We start from the raw sequence: 19,361 nt of genomic DNA on the forward strand, positions 1-19,361 counted from the left end.
GCACCTCCTCATTCACTGTGCTGTTAGTGTAATAATTTTAATCGAATCGATGATATTCTTAGCATACGAGGCGTGTAATTTGTTAGTTTCTCCATAGTGCAAATATAAAAAGATGTTTTATAGATGGATGAAAAGGTAGATAGTTTTTGTTTTACATCCTGGTTTTATTATTTTCATATCCGAAAGCACTAACTCTAGACAAAGCCACCAAATTCCTGCACCTTTCATAATCCACCTTTGGCGCAATTGACACCGCGCACGGGTACGGATTTTGTAACGGGCACGGCATGCTGACTCCTAGCGTCTATCCACTGCCACCAACAACAGCCCGTGTATCCGCCCCCGGAGATCATCATTAACATAGGATTCCCGTTACCATCGAACAGCGTAAAATTGGTCATCTGGACAAGAAACTTAGGTAATGTCCGCTAAAAGTCATACTCACTCTTCCTTCCCTTCTTCCAAATCGCCTGAAATTCCAGTGCCGGCTGTTTGTGGGTCTAAGTGTTTTTCTAGAGTAATTAATAAATACATTATGAAGCGGTAATCTTTGCATGTGCACTGCTTACGAGAGTTCATACACAAACGTTTGGATCAGCAAAATGAGTCTGGCAATATATGTAGGATGCGGGATCATTTAACCAACTAGCAGAACCGACTACTGCTTGTAATCATATGCACATGGCTAATAAAACACCACTCGCCCGCGCCACGTATATTCTAAGTCTATCGCGATAATAAAATACCAAAAAATCACGACAAACTGATTGACCAGGAGTTGGTTACCAAAATATCACCAATCAGATCAGACGTCACAACGACCATGTGCGTCTTACCCCTGATCATCGCACATGTGTACGTGAACCGAAATGAATTTCATTTCAATCACGAGTGCTCGTGATAGAACCAGTGACATTTCGAAATTGATCACAGACAAACAAAGTCACGTCAAAGTGACCGACCAAGAGGTGGTTGTTGCAATGTCACCAATCTGGTCACACGTCACAACGACTATGTTCATCTTGCGTCTGATCATCGCACTTGTGTACGTGAGCTGATTTGAGGTTCGTTTCAGTCATGAGCGTTGGTGACTGAAACAGTGATATTTGGCAGCACAGTACACAGCCAGCAATAGTCATGATTATGCTTATGCGGGCAGTAAGCTAAGCTTGTCAGTCAGAGTATCGCGTTAGACTCAAGAATTCACATGTCGTGTTCAGCATGTCATGATGCACTTTTATTAACTATCAACAATGAACATCAAGCTACCACGGATATGTTGATTGTTTTCGTTGGTGAAAATCTCGTGATAGTCATGACATTTTGCAGCACTGGTGCTAGCACAGTGCTAGCACTTTCGCACAGTGCGCTCTCTGAGCACAGTGCGGTTGTGCTAGCACAGTGCTAGCACTTTCGCACAGTGCGCACTCTTCGCACAGTGCGCTCTCTCAGCACAGTGTGCACTCTTCGCACAGTGCGCTCTCTCAGCACAGTGTCCTCTCTCAGCACAGTGCGTTCTCTCAGCACGGTGCGTTCTCTCAGTAAGTTTGCATGCAGTGTGTGTTGCATTGCAGTGTGTTCAGAGAGCGTACTGTGTGAAGAGAGCGCACTGTGCGAAAAGTGTGCTCAGAGAGCGCACTGTGCAAAGTGTGCGCATTGTGCGAAAAGTGCTAGCACTTCCGCACTGTGCTAGCACTGTGCTAGCACTTCCGCACTGTGCTAGCACTGTGCTAGCACTTCCGCACTGTGCTAGCACAATGCGCACTTCAAGCACTGTGCTGTGCTGTGCGCACAGTGCGCACAGTAGCACTTTACCCAACACTAGTTACGACCCCCTCGAGTTACGACGATTCGCAGATACGACGAATTTGATTTTGACCGTTAAAAGTTGTCATTGACAAGAAATTGATGTATTTTTTTTAAATTTCTTGGCTGATAACCGTTATACACACATTTCCAAAGATTCTAAAACAACCCGATCTTTAATATCTATATTGTGTACGGCTTTTGGAATATAATTATTACATTATCGAACATTACGAATCGAATATACACGATATCATAAATTCAAACTCTTCAACTTCGGCTATAAACTTTATATTCATAGATATTCGACATAGAACTTTTTCGACTTACGCCTTGCTTTGGGACATTTTTTCGGTCCCAAATACAGTCGTATCTCGGGGGACACCTGTATAGTGGATTCATCGAAAAATAGTTTACACTACTGGTTTGAGGGTTGAAAAATACCGCCACAGAGTTTTGCATTTGTTGTAAAACAGGTATCTTTTGCACAAATTTTATGCAAAATGCTCTAAGAACATTTAGGAAATTCAAAACGAGCGTACAATATTTCAAAGAATTAAAAGATTTACAAAAAAAACACATGGAGCTGTCAAATTTATAGGAATCGCGAACTGCGGATAATTCCTGTATGTTTGTTATATTATGTAATGTATGTAGCCTGGTTTTGCTTCAAGAGGGCCATTTGCGGTCCGTTAAATATATGCAGTTAAATATAAATAAATAAATAACGAAATAACAAATAAATAACAATATCTAATGAAAAAATCGATTAAAAAATATTGTTTTCAAAAGGTGTTTTTCGCATTTTTAATGGAAAACATGTACATTTTTCTATCAAACGATGTATTACTCATTCATGTTAGCAAGAATTGTGATATTCAGCTTAGGATGGATATAAACACAGCACACAAAGAAATAGCTTTTTTCTCGTCTACTCGCGAAGACGTTCCGGGTCAAATAGACCGCGTGTTTATTGAATCGTCAACAAGACCAAACACGGATGTAAAAGAAACGCAATAACGTAGCTGTCACTCATGACAGCCGCACAGGGTGAAACGCGCTTAGGCTTCGCTCTAACAACTTGCCTGTTGGTTGTATATTCTAACCTCTTAGTATATTCTTCACTTAGTACAGTGATTAACATCTTAACTTTTTACTCGAAAACTGGATAAAAATCGGGGATAAAAAGGCAGCAAATCCGCCTGGTAGTGCTTATGTGGAAGGTAGCTCCTCCCTCCGTACTATCGGTGAAAGGATAAATAGAAGTAACTAAGACGCGATCATACTTTTTCTACAATCGCGTCATCAGAAGCTTTTGTGAAAGATGAAACGTTTACACATTTTGATTCTTTTTTTTACTTTTTTGCTGTTTCGTTTCTCGTTATTTGTTTAAGAAACAAGTTGAATGGGAGCTCAATAAATAAATGTAACATAAACGCTACACAAAATGTAATGTTAACTATGGCAGCTGTAAAGAGAATCTGTGGTGGTAAAAAAACATATAATCAATTAATAATATTCGTGTTGATCAATTCAGCAAAACTTACAATTGTAAAACTTTCGTACACTAACGGATATGTTATGTGTTTATATACAGCATAAATTATACCATATTGTACAAGGTATATGCTATAGCTCAGTTTAGATCCAACTAATAATATAGGATGTTGCAGGAAATTTACTAATAAGGAATGCTTTTCCTGGAAAGCCAAATAAACCAACAGTACAGACGGAAATATACCCCATGCACTTTTCAACAATGATCCGTATATAGCCAAGGAAAGTGAAGGTTGGTTTATGTGATCTGAAGGCAGCATGATTGTGAGACTGTTCAATAAAATGAACATAAAAGCAGAAGCTGGCAAAATGAAGTTTAGCTGAAATATAAAAAAAAGATGTAATGAACTGTGACACACAATTCACCATTACGTTACCTTTAAAATACTCTTCGCGTTTGGGTTATCTTTTAGGTGGTAATACGTAATCCCTGCAAGCATACCGAAGAAATAGTTACCAGCATTGGTCTCCGACGGAATGTAAACATGTAAATAGTAAGGTAAAGTTCGAATTTCTTGCAGAACATGTCTGAAACAAAAAATATACATTTATTTGGAGATATTAAAATATCATATTTCAACGAACTAAATAAATATTTCCCCTCACTCACCACTCCCTCCCACCCCCTCTCTCTCCCTCACAGATTGCGCATACAGTTCCCGAGTTACGCGGTTTCTGCGTTCCCGGCGAATCCGCGTAAGTCGAATTTCACATTTTTTGAATAAAATACTATTCATTAATCAGAGTTTTTGATTTTATTTAGCACTTTTATACACGTTATCATTTATTTGATATGATTTGTGCGAAAAATTCTAATATTTCTGGCTTTTAAGCGGTTTCAATTTGTTAGCAAAAATGCAATTCATACCGAACTTGAAGCAAATTGTACTGATTTGACATTTGATCTGTCAAATTTAGAAAACCGCGTATCTCCGAATCCGCGTAAGTCGAGAACCGCGTAACTCGGGAACAGACTGTATATTTATCTATGAAACGGCACGATTCGCTATATTTATCTGTTAAAAAATGTGTATATCCCGGACATTTTGGGAAACTGTACCAGCTTTCGGCAGGCTAGTGCAGTGGTTTCACAAAAACTGCTCACACACATCAACATTTTTTTCTTATTTTTCATGAAAGTGATGTTATTTTTGTTGATAAACTATCGTATTATGTTACGCTAAAAATGCAATCACTGATTTTACTCCTATTTTCGGCAGCGCGAATACGGGTCAGCAAACGTTTTTATCAATTAAAATAGGTCAAAAAAAAAAAAATGTTTCAAGCATTTTAACAGAAAATTACTCCAGCTCCAGGTTGTGCTCGTTCTTATAACTGTTTCAAATTCTCAGTACTAGCCGGTGTTAGTACTGAATAGAGAATAGGTGTTTTGCGTTTGTTTGCAAACTATATCATCCACATTGTTGGTAACAACGATCCCGTCAAACATTGCGAGGGTTGCAAGTGGTATCATCTGCTCGAAATCTTAAGATATTTTAAAAATATTTTAAAATATTTAGTTTTTATTCATTAATTCTTGTTTTGCTGTGGTATTTGTCGAAAAGACCACCATTTACATTTTTGTGTTTTTTTTAAAATAAAATCTCAAAATTTAGGTGTTTAGTAAGCTATAATTTGCAATGTTATACCTGTTCTCGGGGTGCTATAATTATAACTGCTAAAACTAGCGGCGAAAAAACTGCTTAGGCTCGCAAGCTCTTTAATGCGAGGGCTCTGGGACGGTGAACTTGTATGGCGTGCGAGCCCTCGCGCGCCCTCGCAAATCGCTGTCAATTGCATGGCGGGGAGCATGTATAACATTGCAAATTATAGCTTACTAAACACCTAAATTTTGAGATTTTATTTTGAAAAAATCTACAAAAATTTAAATGGTGATCTTTTCGACAAATAACACAGCAAAACAAGAATTAATGAATAAAAAATAAATATTTTAAAATATTTTCAAAATATCTTAAGATTTCGAGCAGGTGGTACCACTTACAACCCTCGCAATGTTTGATACTAAACATCTGAATTTTGACATTTTATTTTGCAAAAATCCACAAAATTAGAACTCCCGCCATGCAATTGACAGCGATTTGCGAGGGCGCGCGAGGGCTCGCACGCAATACAAGTTCACCGCCCCAGAGCCCTCACATTAAAGAGCTTGCAAGCCTTGGTAGTTTTTTCACTCCTAAATTTAGCAGTTATAATTATAGCACCCCAAGTGTACGTATAACAGTGCAAATTGTAGCATACTAAACACCTGAATTTTGTTATTTTATTTTAAAAATTGTAAATAGTGATCTTTTCGAGAAATACTAACGCAAAAAAATAATCCATGAATAAAAATCAAAGATTATTTAAAATACCATAAGATTTCGAGCAGATGATATCATTCACAACCCTCGCAATGTTTGACGGGCTAAGGTAACTGTACCAGTATTCGACAGTCTACCTATTTTTGGCAGGTGTAATTACGCAAAAAAGGTGTAATTACGTAATTACGGCAGGCAACAACGTGTAATTACGCAAAAACGCGTTGAAATTTTTCTCAACGCATATCTTTCAGATTGTCTCTTTTTATCAATGCCTGCTTTGTTTACAACTCACACCAAAGTGATTGTAAAAACTGCCATTCAATTGACCAAAATGGGCAAACAAAAAATTAAAAATTTAAGTACTCTTCAACACTAATCTTAGGAAAGTAAGAGTATAAAATAGTTTTAAACATTTTTGTCTGGCTATTGGCATTAATTAAAACATTTACCGACCCGTATTCGCGTTGCCATAAATAGGAGCACAGCCTGCCGAAAATAGGACCAAACTGCCTAAAATAGGACCAAATTGCCGAAAATAGGAACAAAAACAGTTTTTGCATTTTCATGAATATCGCTAAAAAATGCACTTGAAACGGCAAATAAAAAATAGCACAACATAAAATGATAGTTTATCGTCCATAATAATGATGCTTTCAAGAAAAATAATAAACATTGTAAGTGTACGAGCTGTTTTAGTGACCTGCGTAAACCTGCCCAATACTGGTACACTTACCCTAGTGATCTTTTCAATGAATGCTAATGTATGGATAAAAAATAAATATTATTTAAAATACCATAAGATTTCGATCAGATGATACTACTTGCAACCCTCGCAACCCGTTATACATTGCGAGTGTTATTTGTCATAAAAATTTGCAAATGCTGGAAATATGAGAAGCCTATGGTCAATTTAAAGTAATCTACTACAGCTATTGTTGTTTTACGTTTTTTTATGTCAATGATTTTTAAGCTAACTTTTGTATCGTAACTATCATCTAAAAATGAAATGAAAAGATCTGCTAACGACTTGATTTTTGAATCAAACAATATAATAAAAACTAGGCTGCGGCCCGTGCTACTATATTTTAGTGGCATTTTGGCCTGCAGGGTATAATGAATTTAACATCACTGGTCTAAACCGACCATTATTGCGCTATATTGTAAATAATCCATATTTTTTTTATTTTTACTATTGATAGAAATTTGTACTGGTTTAAAATTATACAATAATTTTTGTATTACAATAATGAACAGAAAAAAAAATCTTTACCTTAAAATCATCATTACTGTAGCATCTAGATGATATCGATAGATGATGCCAATCGGCACAACAAAGGCAGTAATCGTCATGCATATTACAATTGGTTTGAATAATCTTGGAATCCTAATAAACCAATATACATAAGATTTATTTAAAATAAATTGTGTAAATTTAGAAGCAAGTTTATATAGATTCTCACCGCATGAGCAACATCAGTATTGTACCAAGTAGGTACAGCTGAAAATCTGCACCTAAATACCAGGAAAACTGAATACACTGTAAATGAGATTAAATTGCATAAATAAAATTTAATGCTGATTCATATAATTTATTTTTAGCTATTATACCGGTTCGCTTGGGTTAATGTAGTTGTTTATGAAAAACACATTTGTCCACCAGTTTATAGTGCAATAATCGCGAAAACGATTGCCTATTAGACCTTCTTTCATCCGAGGATACCATGAGGCATGAAATAAGATCACAAATATATACAGTGGAAGTATTCTGAAATGAAAAGAGAAATGTTTGTTATCTTTAAAAGTTACCCGTGGGTTTAGTTCATTCATTCGTAACAAGAAAAAGTAAAACCCCGCTGAATTATACCCGCTATACATTCCCGTTTAACATTGCGAGGGTTGCCTGTTGCGGCTTTGATCATCTGCTCGAAATTTTAAGGAATTTTAAATAATCTTTATGTTTCATTCATTTCATTTCATTTCAACTGCTAAAACTATGGGCGAAAAGACTGCTTAGGCTCGCAAGCTGTTTAATGCGAGGGCTGTTAACTTGCATGACGAGCAAGCCCTTGCACGCTCTCGCTTCCCGCCATGCAACCCGTCAAACATTGCGAGGGTTGAGAATGATATCATCTGCTCGAAATCTTATGGTATTTTAAATAATCTTTGATTTTTATTCATGGATTTTTTTTGCGGCAGTATTTGTCGAAAAGATCACGATTTAAATTTTTGTGGATTTTTGAAAATAAAATGACAAAATTTAGCTGCAATTTGCTACAATTTGCACTGTTGTACCTGCTCTTGGGGTGCTATAATTATAACTGCTTAACCTGCCACGCAATTGACAGCGATTTGCGAGGGCGCGCGAGAGCTCGCACGCCATACAAGTTCACCGTCCCAGAGCCCTCGCATTAAAGAGCTTGCGATCCTAGGCAGTTTTTTCGCCCCTAGTTTTAGCAGTTATAATTATAGCACCCCGAGAGCAGGTATAACATTGCAAATTATCGCTTACTAGACACCTAAATTTTGATATTTTATTTTGAAAAAAGCCACAAAAATGTAAATAGTGGTCTTTTCGACAAATACCACAGCAAAACAAGAATTAATGAATAAAAACTAAATATTTTAAAATATTTTTAAAATATCTTAAGATTTCGAGCAGATGATACCACTTGCAACCCTCGCAATGTTTGACGGGAAACTAAGGGTGAAAAAACTACCAAGGCTCGCAAGCTCTTTAATGTGAGGGCTCTGGAGCGGTGAACTTGTATGGCGTGCGAGCCCTCGCGCGCCCTCGCCAAACGCTGTCAATTGCATGGCGGGAATTGACAGCGATTTGCGAGGGCGCGCGAGGGCTCGCACGCCATACAAGTTCACCGTCCCAGAGCCCTCGCATCAAAGAGCTTAGGAGCCTAGGCAGTTTTTTCGCCGCTAGTTTTAGCAGTTATAATTATAGCACCCTGAGAGCAGGTATAACATTGCAAATTATAGCTTACTAAACACCTAAATTTTGAGATTTTATTTTGAAAAAAGCCACAAAAATGTAAACAGTGGTCTTTTCAACAAATACCACAGCAAAACAAGAATTAATGAATAAAAACTAAATATTTTAAAATATTTTTAAAATATCTTAAGATTTCGAGCAGATGATACCACTTGCAACCCTCGCAATGTTTGACGGGATATCACTGTAAAAAAACATGGCGGGTGATTTTCGAGGGCGCACGAGGACTAGTGATGGGTAACCGGAATCGCACCCACGGCTTGGAATCGCTTCCGAGCATTGCTACTCCGGCTCCGATTCCGAATAATTTAAACCGTCGATTCCGCCCGGAGCCGTCCGGAGCCATCCGGAGCCGTCGGAGCCGTCCGGAGTCGCTAGTCGGCAGTAAAAAAATACAAAAAAACTTCAAAGCAATAAACGAAGAAGACTCTTATTTTATTCGAGAGCTGTTTTTAAAATGAAATTATTGCTGATATCGGGAAATTAAAGCGCTTCAGAATACTTCCGACTATTACAACGACTCCGACGGCTCCAACGGGCTCCGTCGGCTTCGATGGCACCGATGGTCCCAACGGCTCCAACCGGCTCCATCGGCTCCAACGACTACGACGGCTCCGACCGGCTCCGGACGGCTCCGTCGGCTCCGTCGGCTCCGGACGGCTCCATCCGGCTCCGTCGACTCCAACTGCTACGACGGCTGCGACCGGCTCCAGCTGCCGACTAATCGGTTCCGATGGCTCCGACAGCTCCAACCGGCTCCGATGGCTCCATCGGTTTCGACGGCTCCGACTGGCTCCGGCTGCCGACTAGCGGCTCCGGACGGCTCCAGACGGCTCCGAGGTCGGAGTTTTGCACCTGCCTTCCGGAACCGCTTCCAATTTTGGCGGAGTCATCATTCGGAAGCGATTCCGGATTTTTGTTGAATTTACCCATCACTAACGAGGATTCGCACACCATACAAGTTCACCGCCCCAGAGCCCTCGCATTAAAGAGCTTGTGAGCCTAGGCAGTTTTTTCGTCCCTACCCGTCAAACATTGCGAGGGTTGCGAGTAGTACCATCTGCTCGAAATTCAAAGATATTTAAAAAAAAATGTTAATTATTTATTCATAATTATATATTTTTTGCAGTGACATTCGTCGAAAAGATCACTATTTAAATTTGCAAATTATAGCTTACTAAACACCTAAATTTTGAGATTTTATTTTGAAAAAATTCACAAAAATTGAAATAGTGATCCCTTCGACAAATAACACAGCAAAACAATAATAAATGAATAAAAAATTAATGTTTTAAAATATTTTCAAAATATCTTAAGATTTCGAGCAGATGATACCACTTGCAACCCTCGCAATGTTTGACGGGCTTGTATTGCGTGCATTGTAAATCACTGAGAATTGCATGGCGGGACATTTCAAAATCAAATTATTCAATGAAGCACTTACCTGATTAAACGAATTTTCACACGCTCGAAGAAATATGCTACTCCAATCCTTTTACAATTTTTCGTTTGCTCAAGTATGTTTACTGCTAATAGTAAACCACCAATTACGAAAAAAAGCTGTACCGTATACGTATTGCCTGCCATTGCGATCGGAAACCATGGTTGATTGAACTGCGCTTCCAAATCATTTGCATTTTTTAGCGGCATCCTTATTAAAGGTATTGAGGAATGGGTTAATAAAATGATTATCATTGTTAGAGCACGTATTCCATCAAGATGGCGGAGATTCATTCCAGATTTTGTTTCTCTGTCTATTAGCGTAGAAAGATTTCGAGAAATCGAAAAGGACTGGATTAATTTTGTTGTGGCCAAACTACGCCTTAGGAGAAAAAAGGATACATTTTAAAAGTTAAGATATGATCAAAAGAATTAATTGTTACAGGAAGCTTATCATAAAAAAGTACTCACGTCTCTGTTGGATCATTTGTATTCAAACCGTCGTAAACTGTTGCAAAAATCACCAGCATTATTATTCCTATTGAAATGAATAGAAATGCAAGCCTGGCAACTCCTGCAGATATTGAACCGTTGATTAAGCAAGCTACAACATTAGATTTTATTTAATTTACCTGATGTTTCGCTGGTGTCGTTCAATTCTTCTGCAGTTATACAGTTTAAAACATTGATCGATGAATTTAGTTCATATTGCGACCAAATTTTAGTCTCTACACACTCATGCAGTTCTGTTAATAGATTGTGTTCTACACTTTGCATTGTACGTCGACATTCTTGAAGACACGTTCCAGTTTCAATCGCTCTGCGATCGAAATGACGTGGATGTGTAGAATATTCCTTACAGTTTATAGAGCCAGTTTTGTGTTCATAGAAAAAAAAAAGTAATAATAATATTGAAAACGGTATTTGCATATGCTTAAGCATATCAAAGCAGAAGCACCTAGTGATAAAGCCAACTAGGCCATTTTTAAAAGAAATTAAAGAAAGATGCACTTTTCATACGAAATATTACCATGTAACAACACATAACACATAACACCATTACGTTAATGGGCCTACATGGTTTGTTAAATTTTAATCATTGTATTAAAATTATACACACAACTAGAGCAGTAGCGTGGTGATCTGGTGCTCTTGGTAGAAACATAGTCATGTCAGTTATGTGTTCCCTCCTTACCCCTTATACCAGCGGTCGGCAAACTTTTGAGGCAATGGGCCAACTTTAGTAAATGATCGTGTGCTGCGGGTCAGGAGAATGAGGGTTTTTTTTATTATTGCACTTAAATTATTACAGTTGAATCTTTTAGAAATATTTTTGGCATTGTTGTTATTTTTCTGTAATTATATCATCCAAGTATAGTTCAATTAATTAAAGATACCTTTTTTAAAATTAATTGTAATCTTTAATCATTTTAGAATCAGCAATAGATGCCCAAAAATATTATCAGTCAAAAAACTACAAAAAGGGATCAATATCGCTTCTTGAAGACCCCTTCTTCCCACGCCATAAAAAATATTGAAGATATCCCGGGGATGATACAAAAATCTGAAAGGCTGAAAAATTATCGAAGCAAACATAGATTCAGTAAAACGTTTTAAAAAAGGTTTATGGACAAGTCATGCCATGTCTGATAAATTGATAACTGATTCCTTATGAAAAAGCTCTTTGACAATCGTTGTACTCGTAAACAGCAACAGTGTGGAATCGTCGTTCTCGTTAAAATAACAAGGGTTTTTATTATTATATGTTTTTTGCTTTCAAATACGATCGAAAATACCTCTAAATAAATTTAAAGGGAAACCAAGTGATTTGTGTGAAATTAAGAGGAAAGATTAAATCATAGTAACAACAAAATATCTAAAAAAATGTAATTTCACTATATTTAAAACTTTTTATTGCATGTTTTGCGTTGGCGAAAGTCAAATGCTCTCCCATCGCATGCAAAACTCATCAATATAAAATTTCGTGTGCGATTTTCTTCATTCCGAAAGTCCTATTGTCGTGTTGAAACAATGTTAACCGTTATGTGATTAAATAATAAAAAAAAAAAAATAATAATAATAATAATAATAATAATAATAGTAATACTAATAATAGTAATAATAATAATAATAATAATAATAATAATAATAATAATAATAATAATAATAATAATAATAATAATGATAATAATAGTAAAATTAATAAAAAAATAATACTAATAATACTAATGATAATAATAATAATAATAATAATTTTAATTATAATAATAATAATAATAATAATAGTAATAATAAAAATATTAATATTTATAATAATAATAATAATTATAATAATAATAATAATTATAATAATACTAATAATATTTTTTATTAATATACACCTGTTCTCACTTTCCTCTGAATCTTTATCCGGTTGCTATAGATCGCAATCCATGAGAATGGATCGCAATCAACTACGTCTGAATCGTTGTCAGCTACGTTTGGATCGTTTTCAGCTACATTTGGATCGCTCTCAGCTACCTTTGGATTTTGGGGTAGTTCGCGCAAATTTCATTGTAGCGCAACCGTTTATTCAGTGACCGCGGGACACATTTGCATCCCAAGGAAAGCATTAAATAATTAATGCATTCAATTGTAAAATCTAATCATATTTTTTATGTAAAACTTACATACATTACCATTCATACATTTTTTTATTCTTTGACCAAGTTTTCCTAACAAATCTGCACAATCTTCTTCTTTTTGGCGTAACGACCTTCGTGGTCTTTCAGTCATGTTCCAGCTTTCGAGATTTAGCCGGATATTCCTTCTATGCCATGGAGGGACGGTCTGGTTGCGAATCTATTCTGATGCGTAGAAGCCGACAAATCTGTCAATTGTTATTCATTTCCTAATAATGGGTTTTCAACACAAGTTCTCAATTGGGTTCAAACATAGAACAATATTAAATTGTTGCTTTTCATATTGTCTGTTATGATGTGAATCGTGCGGTACGCCAAGCGGTCACTAAATAAACTTTACGCCGCAACGAAATTTGCGCGAACTACCCCAAAATCCAAAGGTAGCTGAGAGCGAACCAAACTTAGCTGAAAAAGATCCAAACGTAGCTGACAACAATTCAGACGTAGTTGATTGCGATCCAATCTCATGGATTGCGATCCATAGCAACCGGAAGATTCAGAGGAAAGTGAGAACAGGTGTAATAACAGTAACAAAGTGGAATAATAATAATAATACACCTGTTCTCACTTTCCTCTGAATCGTTATCCGGTTGCTATGGATCGCAATCCATGAGAATGGATCGCAATCAACTACGTCTGAATCGTTTTCAGCTACGTTTGGATCGTTTTCAGCTACGTTTGGATCGCTCTCAGCTACCTTTGGATTTTACGTTAGCTTGCGCAAATTTTGTTGCGGCGTAAAGTTTATTTAGTGACCGCTTGGCGTATCTCACGATTCACATCATAACAGACGATATGAATAGCAACAATTTCATATTGTTCTATGTATGAACCCAATTGAGAGCTTCTCAATGAATTCTGAAACCCCATTTTTAAGCAATGAATAACATTTGACAGATTTATCGGCTTCTATGCATCAGAATAGATTCCCAACCAGACCGTCCCTCCCTAGCAAAGAAGGAATATCCGGCTAAATCTCGTAAGCCTAAACAGGACTGAATGACTACGTATGTCGTCACGCCAAAAAGTAGAAGATTGTGCATGTTTGTTTGGAAAAGTTTGGTCGAATAATCAATAAAGTATGAATGGTGATGTAAGCTTCACATAAAAAAGTGATTAGATTTTACAATTGAATGCATTAATTATTCAATTCTTTCCTTGAGATACTAATGTGTCCCGCGGTCACTGAATAAACGGTTGCGCTGCAATGAAATTTGCGCGAGCTAATGTAAAATCCAAAGGTAGCTGAGAGCGATCCAAACGTAGCTGAAAACGATCCAAACGTAGCTGACAACGATTCAGACGTAGTTGATTGCGATCCATTCTCAAGTATTGCGATCCATAGGAACCGGATAACGATTCAGAGGAAAGTGAGAACAGGTGTAATAACAATAATAATAATGTTAATAATAATAACAATAATAATAATAATAATAATAATAATAATAATAATAATAATAATAATAATAATAATAATAATAATAATAATAATAATAATAAAAATAATGTATTAAATTTTTGGAAGAACGGAAGATCGGAAGACGCTTGCAGTTTGCTTGTTCAAACTCGAATGCCCATTTTATTTTTCTGCTGCTGTCACTTTCGGTTTTGACATTTATCAAGATTCACAGAGACATAAGGTGAGACGGAATACCACGATTGCTATAAACAAGATATTACAACTCGGCCGTGCTGCTCAAATTTTCCTCAATTTGTACGTTACTGTAAGTAGGTGTTGCTTAGAATTTGAACTCAGTCAGTCACCGACAAGGGGTACAATCCATCTTCTAATCTTATTTGACTCCAATACTCCGTCGTAAGGTAATTGTGTTAATTGGCATCCGACGATATCACGAATAACGTACCGATCATTTGGAAGCCGTTTGTGTATCACGTATGGACCCTTAAACTTAGCGATTAATTTCTTATTGGAATCTGGTGTGCTGTCCTTATTCTTTATAACCACGAAATCCCCTTCTTCAAATTCTATAGCCGGACGATTATGTTTTGCATGCTGCTTTTCATTATTTCTTTGAGATTTCTTAATATTTGTCGAGGCTTCGGCACGGATGGTTTGTAAGTCTTTACGCGGCTGATTATTCTTATCTTCTAAATGTTCTGTTATTTCATCAAGGATAGGGCCTCGTTGTTCGATACCGAAGAGCAGTGTAGCAGGAGCGAAATGTGTGGATGAATGTATGGTGTTATTAAGAGCGTACTCTACGGAATGAATTTGAGAGACCCAATCAGAATAATCAGAATTTTGTGAATTTTGCTTCCCTTGCACCTGTAGGTGCAGTCGGATAAAGCTTGACCAATTTTGTGAACGCATCTATAACTACTAGTATATACTTCTTTTTCAACAAAGATGTTGGTAAAGGACCTAAGTGGTCGATGTGACTAGTGTCAAATGGTTCAGGTTTTTTGGGAATACTGTGCATATTTTGGTTGTTGACCCTTCCAGGGGCAGAATAATACACACATTTCAAGCAGTTGTTAATGAAATTATGAACCCTTGTTTTCCTATTAGAGAACCAGTAGTTCTTATCAATTTGGTTACAACACTTGATTAAACCAAGGTGCCCAATTTTTTCATGTACAAATCTGATAAGATTATTCACCATTTCTGTTGGAACATATTTTAAGATGTTAGATGGCGACAGTTTGTACACTACTCCATCTTGCAATGCGTAACCATCCACCGGGTTTAATTCTAATTCTGTTTTTACTTCTTTAATAGCGGGGTCTCGCCACACAAAGCTGAAAATCCAGATCCACTTCATCTATTGTGGCAACGTTCTCAATACGACTCAGTGCATCTACATGACACATAACTGTGCCTACACGATGCTGTATCGTATAGTTGTATTCCTCCAAAAATAAAGACCATCGTGCAATCTTAGCAGAAGCGTTTCGGTTTTTTAATGTTTCGACAAGGGAGTTACAATCAGTAACTATTTTGATAGGGATCCCGTGCACATATGTGTGAAACCGCTTGAGAGCGTAAATTACTGCGAGTGTTTCCAGCTCGTAGCTATGCAGCTTTGCTTCATCGGAAGAGGTAGTTTTTGAAAAATACGAAATTGGATGAAATGTACCATCATCCTGTCCTCCATCCTTAGGATCGTAGATGGCCAACACAGGAGCTGATATTAGCTTGTTTCGTAAAGTTTCAAAATCGTTCTTACAAGATTCATCAAAATGAAATGGTACTTTATCCTTTAATAGATTTGTTAACGGTTTTGCAATGAAGGAGAATGAAGGAACAAATTTACGGAAAAACGAGAATAGTCCCAAGCATTGTTGTACTTGTTTAGCATTTTGTGGCATAGGGTAGTTTTTTTTATAGTTTTTATGTGATGGTCACTAGGAAAAATTCCAGAGGAGTTGGCTTTATACCCCAGATAGTCGAGTTCATTCATGGCAAATTAATATTTTGAAATTCGGAGTTCTAGGCTATTTTTTCGTAAGGTACGCAAAATTGTACCAATCAACTGAAGATGTTCCTCAAAATCAAAAGAAAGGAATCAATATATCGTCTATGTATACAACAATATTTCCATCATCGACAAATTATTTTAAAATATTATTTATAAACCGTTGAAATTCAGCGGGGGCGTTCTTTAATCCAAACGGCATACGAGTATATCCGTTTGGATTACAGGGTTTCACACTTTATCTCAAGACCGCGGGACCCCTTCCCGAATCTGTCTTAGCCAAAGCCAAGATTGCGGTATGATGCTTGACATCGTTGATGATACCTGAAAACGTTGATGATACCTGAATTCATCGGATGCAATGCTGAATCTGCGGCACATTTCTCGAAACACACTGGTCCGCGCCGAGGATATGCGGTCGAATATTTTTTTACACGGATAACCTTACATTTACGTATTTCACCATTCTTTTTACGTACTTACACTAGAGCAGATGCATAAGGAGAGTTGCTAGGCCGAATGATTTGATTCTTTAATAGATCTCTGACTATATCTTTGACCTTGTTTCTTTCAGCATAAGATAATCGCCGGGGTTTGATAGAAATAGGAACATCGTGCATAAGGCTAATTTTCATTCTATGATCCGGAATAATGATTTTATCGCTCGGAAATTTGTGATAGTTTAATTCTATTGCTGATTCTATTGCCGTAATTTGATCGCGAGATAAAGTTTCACCCAAAGAAATATTGTTAGTATCGCAAACATCAATCCCACACATTTCGGAAAATGCCTCAGTAAGACTATTGTGTGACTCTATAGTCGGAGTTTGTGGAGTATTAACATCATTAGAATGATATAACGAAAGATCTAGCTGATTTTCCCTTGCTTGGTCACCGACTGAGTCCCGGTAAAGATCAAGAGTTTGGAGCGTTTGGCAAATAGCTGATTTTAATACTGGCAAAGGTTGTTTCTTCAATTCAATCAATTTATTTTTATTATATCTGTATCTAAATTTTGTAAGAAAAAAATTCAATTTACATAATGCATCTCTTCCGACAATGAGCGGTAAATTCATATAATGATTAGATTTCCAAAAGTTATGCGAAGCTCAACGTTTCCTAACGTTTCTAGGTATTGACCTCCTATTCCTCTAAACCGAGTAGGTTTCCGTACACTGTTGTCACATCTTGGAATCAAGTCCTGGTTAAAAAAACTTTTAGGGCTGCCAGAGTCAAAAAGTGCATTTATCATTATTTGCCTGCTCCAAGCCCCTTGATCCCCTATAGCAACACTTACCTCTTGATGAGCATCTATTGTTGTTACTAGTGATTTTTCTTCGGATTCTTCGAATAGTGCAGCTGCGGCAATCGATTCGCGATTCAACGGACAGTTTCGGTAGTTGTGATCCATTTTCCCACAATGGAAACAGGAACCAGGAGTTCGTCGAGGTCGTTGACATTGAGCGGAACGGTGACCAAATTCAGAACAATTGAAGCAACGGTTCTGGCTAGGCGGTGTATCTCTGACTCTGACGACACTGCTACTTGAAGTCGGGTTGTACTGCGATCTGGCTCGACGCATTTGGAAGTACGTGTCGCAACGCTGGATGTGGTCAATGAGTTCGTATATGTTGTTGTAGTCTTCAGTGACTAGACTGCCGTAAGGTGCATCACGTGACATCCCTCTGATGGCGTAGGTAATAATTGCCTCTTCACTCACATTGCCTGATCGTCCCAAGGCATTGACACGGTATACATAAGCAGCATACGATTCAGTCTGTTTCTTTGAAACTGACATCAACTCTTTGTGTATGATGGCTTAATTACGATGATCAGGGAAAGCTTTCTTTATACCCTCAGCGAAAGCAGCAAATGATTTTAATGTTGTGCGGAATCCCTTAAACCATTCACACGCGGCTCCCGCTAAACGACAGGATGCATAGATGAGCGTCGCACCATCACTCCATCCATATAATTCTCGGTAGTGCTGTATTGTCTTTAGCCACTCCTCTATACCCAGTCCGTCAGAGAATTCTGGAATAATTCTGCTCAACTCGTCGGAATGCACAGTTTTCCCATCTGAATGTATCTGTCGCTGTTCCAACTGCTTTATTTTTTCACGCAGCTCCAGTAGTTCCAGTTCCAGTAGTGCATGGAAACTTTCAGAAAAACCATCAGCAGTAGCGTTGTTTACAACGTCATTACTGGAAACGGTGACGTTGTTGTTCTTATCACCAGCAGCCTCCGTCACTGTAACCTTCATAACCTTTTCCTCGTCCCGATAGGATATCATCGCTGAATTGCCAGAATTAGCCGATATGGCACCAGCAGAAGGTGTTTCAGGAACACGCATGTTTCGGTAAATCTCATTCGGTAAAGCTTATTCAAACCTTGGCCTTATTTTTCACATGACTGTGGGCTTCACCGATTTGAGGTGCCTTAAGGCATTGTATTGTTCCCTAGTGCGCCCTGTTGTTGAATATGCTTCTGTTGTCTTCTGTACTAACAGGGCAGGTTGAAATAACAAACTCGAAGGCGTGCAAAAGCGCTTCACTAGGTGCTTATATCGTCGCCTCTTTGGAAATTCCACCACCACATTACCGTCATACAGCGATCGTTGCATATTATTCAATCTCGACACCCTCGAAACTAGACGAACTAAAGAATGTGTGTCATTTATTAGCAATTTGTTACGAGGGAATATAGATGCTCCAGACTTGCTTTCCCAACTTAGTTGGTATGTTCCTTCCAGGTGTTTAAGAAATCGGACTGCTCTTGCAATACCTTTCCGCAATACAGCGTTTGGCATTAACGACCCGTGGCTAATTTGTTTGCGTCAATTCAATGAACATAAACGTCAAACGCACTGCTTAGACGCCTCCTATTTGCGCTCTGGATTATTGGTTATTTTTCATACGCCTTTGTGACTATTGTTATGTGAATTGGACCTGTGGACGGATAAACAACATAAGTGCATTGTTAAATTGTGTTATATGCACACTGACGGTCTCTTCTTGGCTTAATTCGGATTATCTTACTCGAGTGCTTTCCGTCTTTGCTGATTGTTATCGCCTCGGCATAGTGCATCTGTGTTAGTACCACTTCGACGATGTCAGTG

At 37.6% G+C, this 19,361-nt stretch overlaps 1 protein-coding gene across 1 annotated transcript in view; it reads right to left on the reverse strand.

Annotated features, from left to right (window-relative positions):
• Window positions 1–2,857: 2,857 nt before the first annotated feature.
• Window positions 2,858–19,361, reverse strand: part of LOC120953214 (regulator of hypoxia-inducible factor 1-like) — a 32,188-nt gene continuing 15,684 nt past the window's right edge. Inside the window, exons 3-11 of the mRNA XM_040372973.2 lie at window positions 10,758–10,980; window positions 10,597–10,699; window positions 10,130–10,507; window positions 7,293–7,449; window positions 7,145–7,221; window positions 6,955–7,068; window positions 3,741–3,891; window positions 3,354–3,683; window positions 2,858–3,287 (exon numbers count right to left, since the gene is read on the reverse strand). Coding sequence (XP_040228907.1) covers window positions 3,162–3,287; window positions 3,354–3,683; window positions 3,741–3,891; window positions 6,955–7,068; window positions 7,145–7,221; window positions 7,293–7,449; window positions 10,130–10,507; window positions 10,597–10,699; window positions 10,758–10,980 — 1,659 coding nt within the window. The 3' untranslated portion in view covers window positions 2,858–3,161. The remainder of the gene's footprint in view (window positions 3,288–3,353; window positions 3,684–3,740; window positions 3,892–6,954; window positions 7,069–7,144; window positions 7,222–7,292; window positions 7,450–10,129; window positions 10,508–10,596; window positions 10,700–10,757; window positions 10,981–19,361) is intronic.

The sequence above is a fragment of the Anopheles coluzzii genome, chromosome 2 (assembly GCF_943734685.1).
Source record: "Anopheles coluzzii chromosome 2, AcolN3, whole genome shotgun sequence".
Lineage (NCBI taxonomy): Eukaryota > Metazoa > Arthropoda > Insecta > Diptera > Culicidae > Anopheles > Anopheles coluzzii.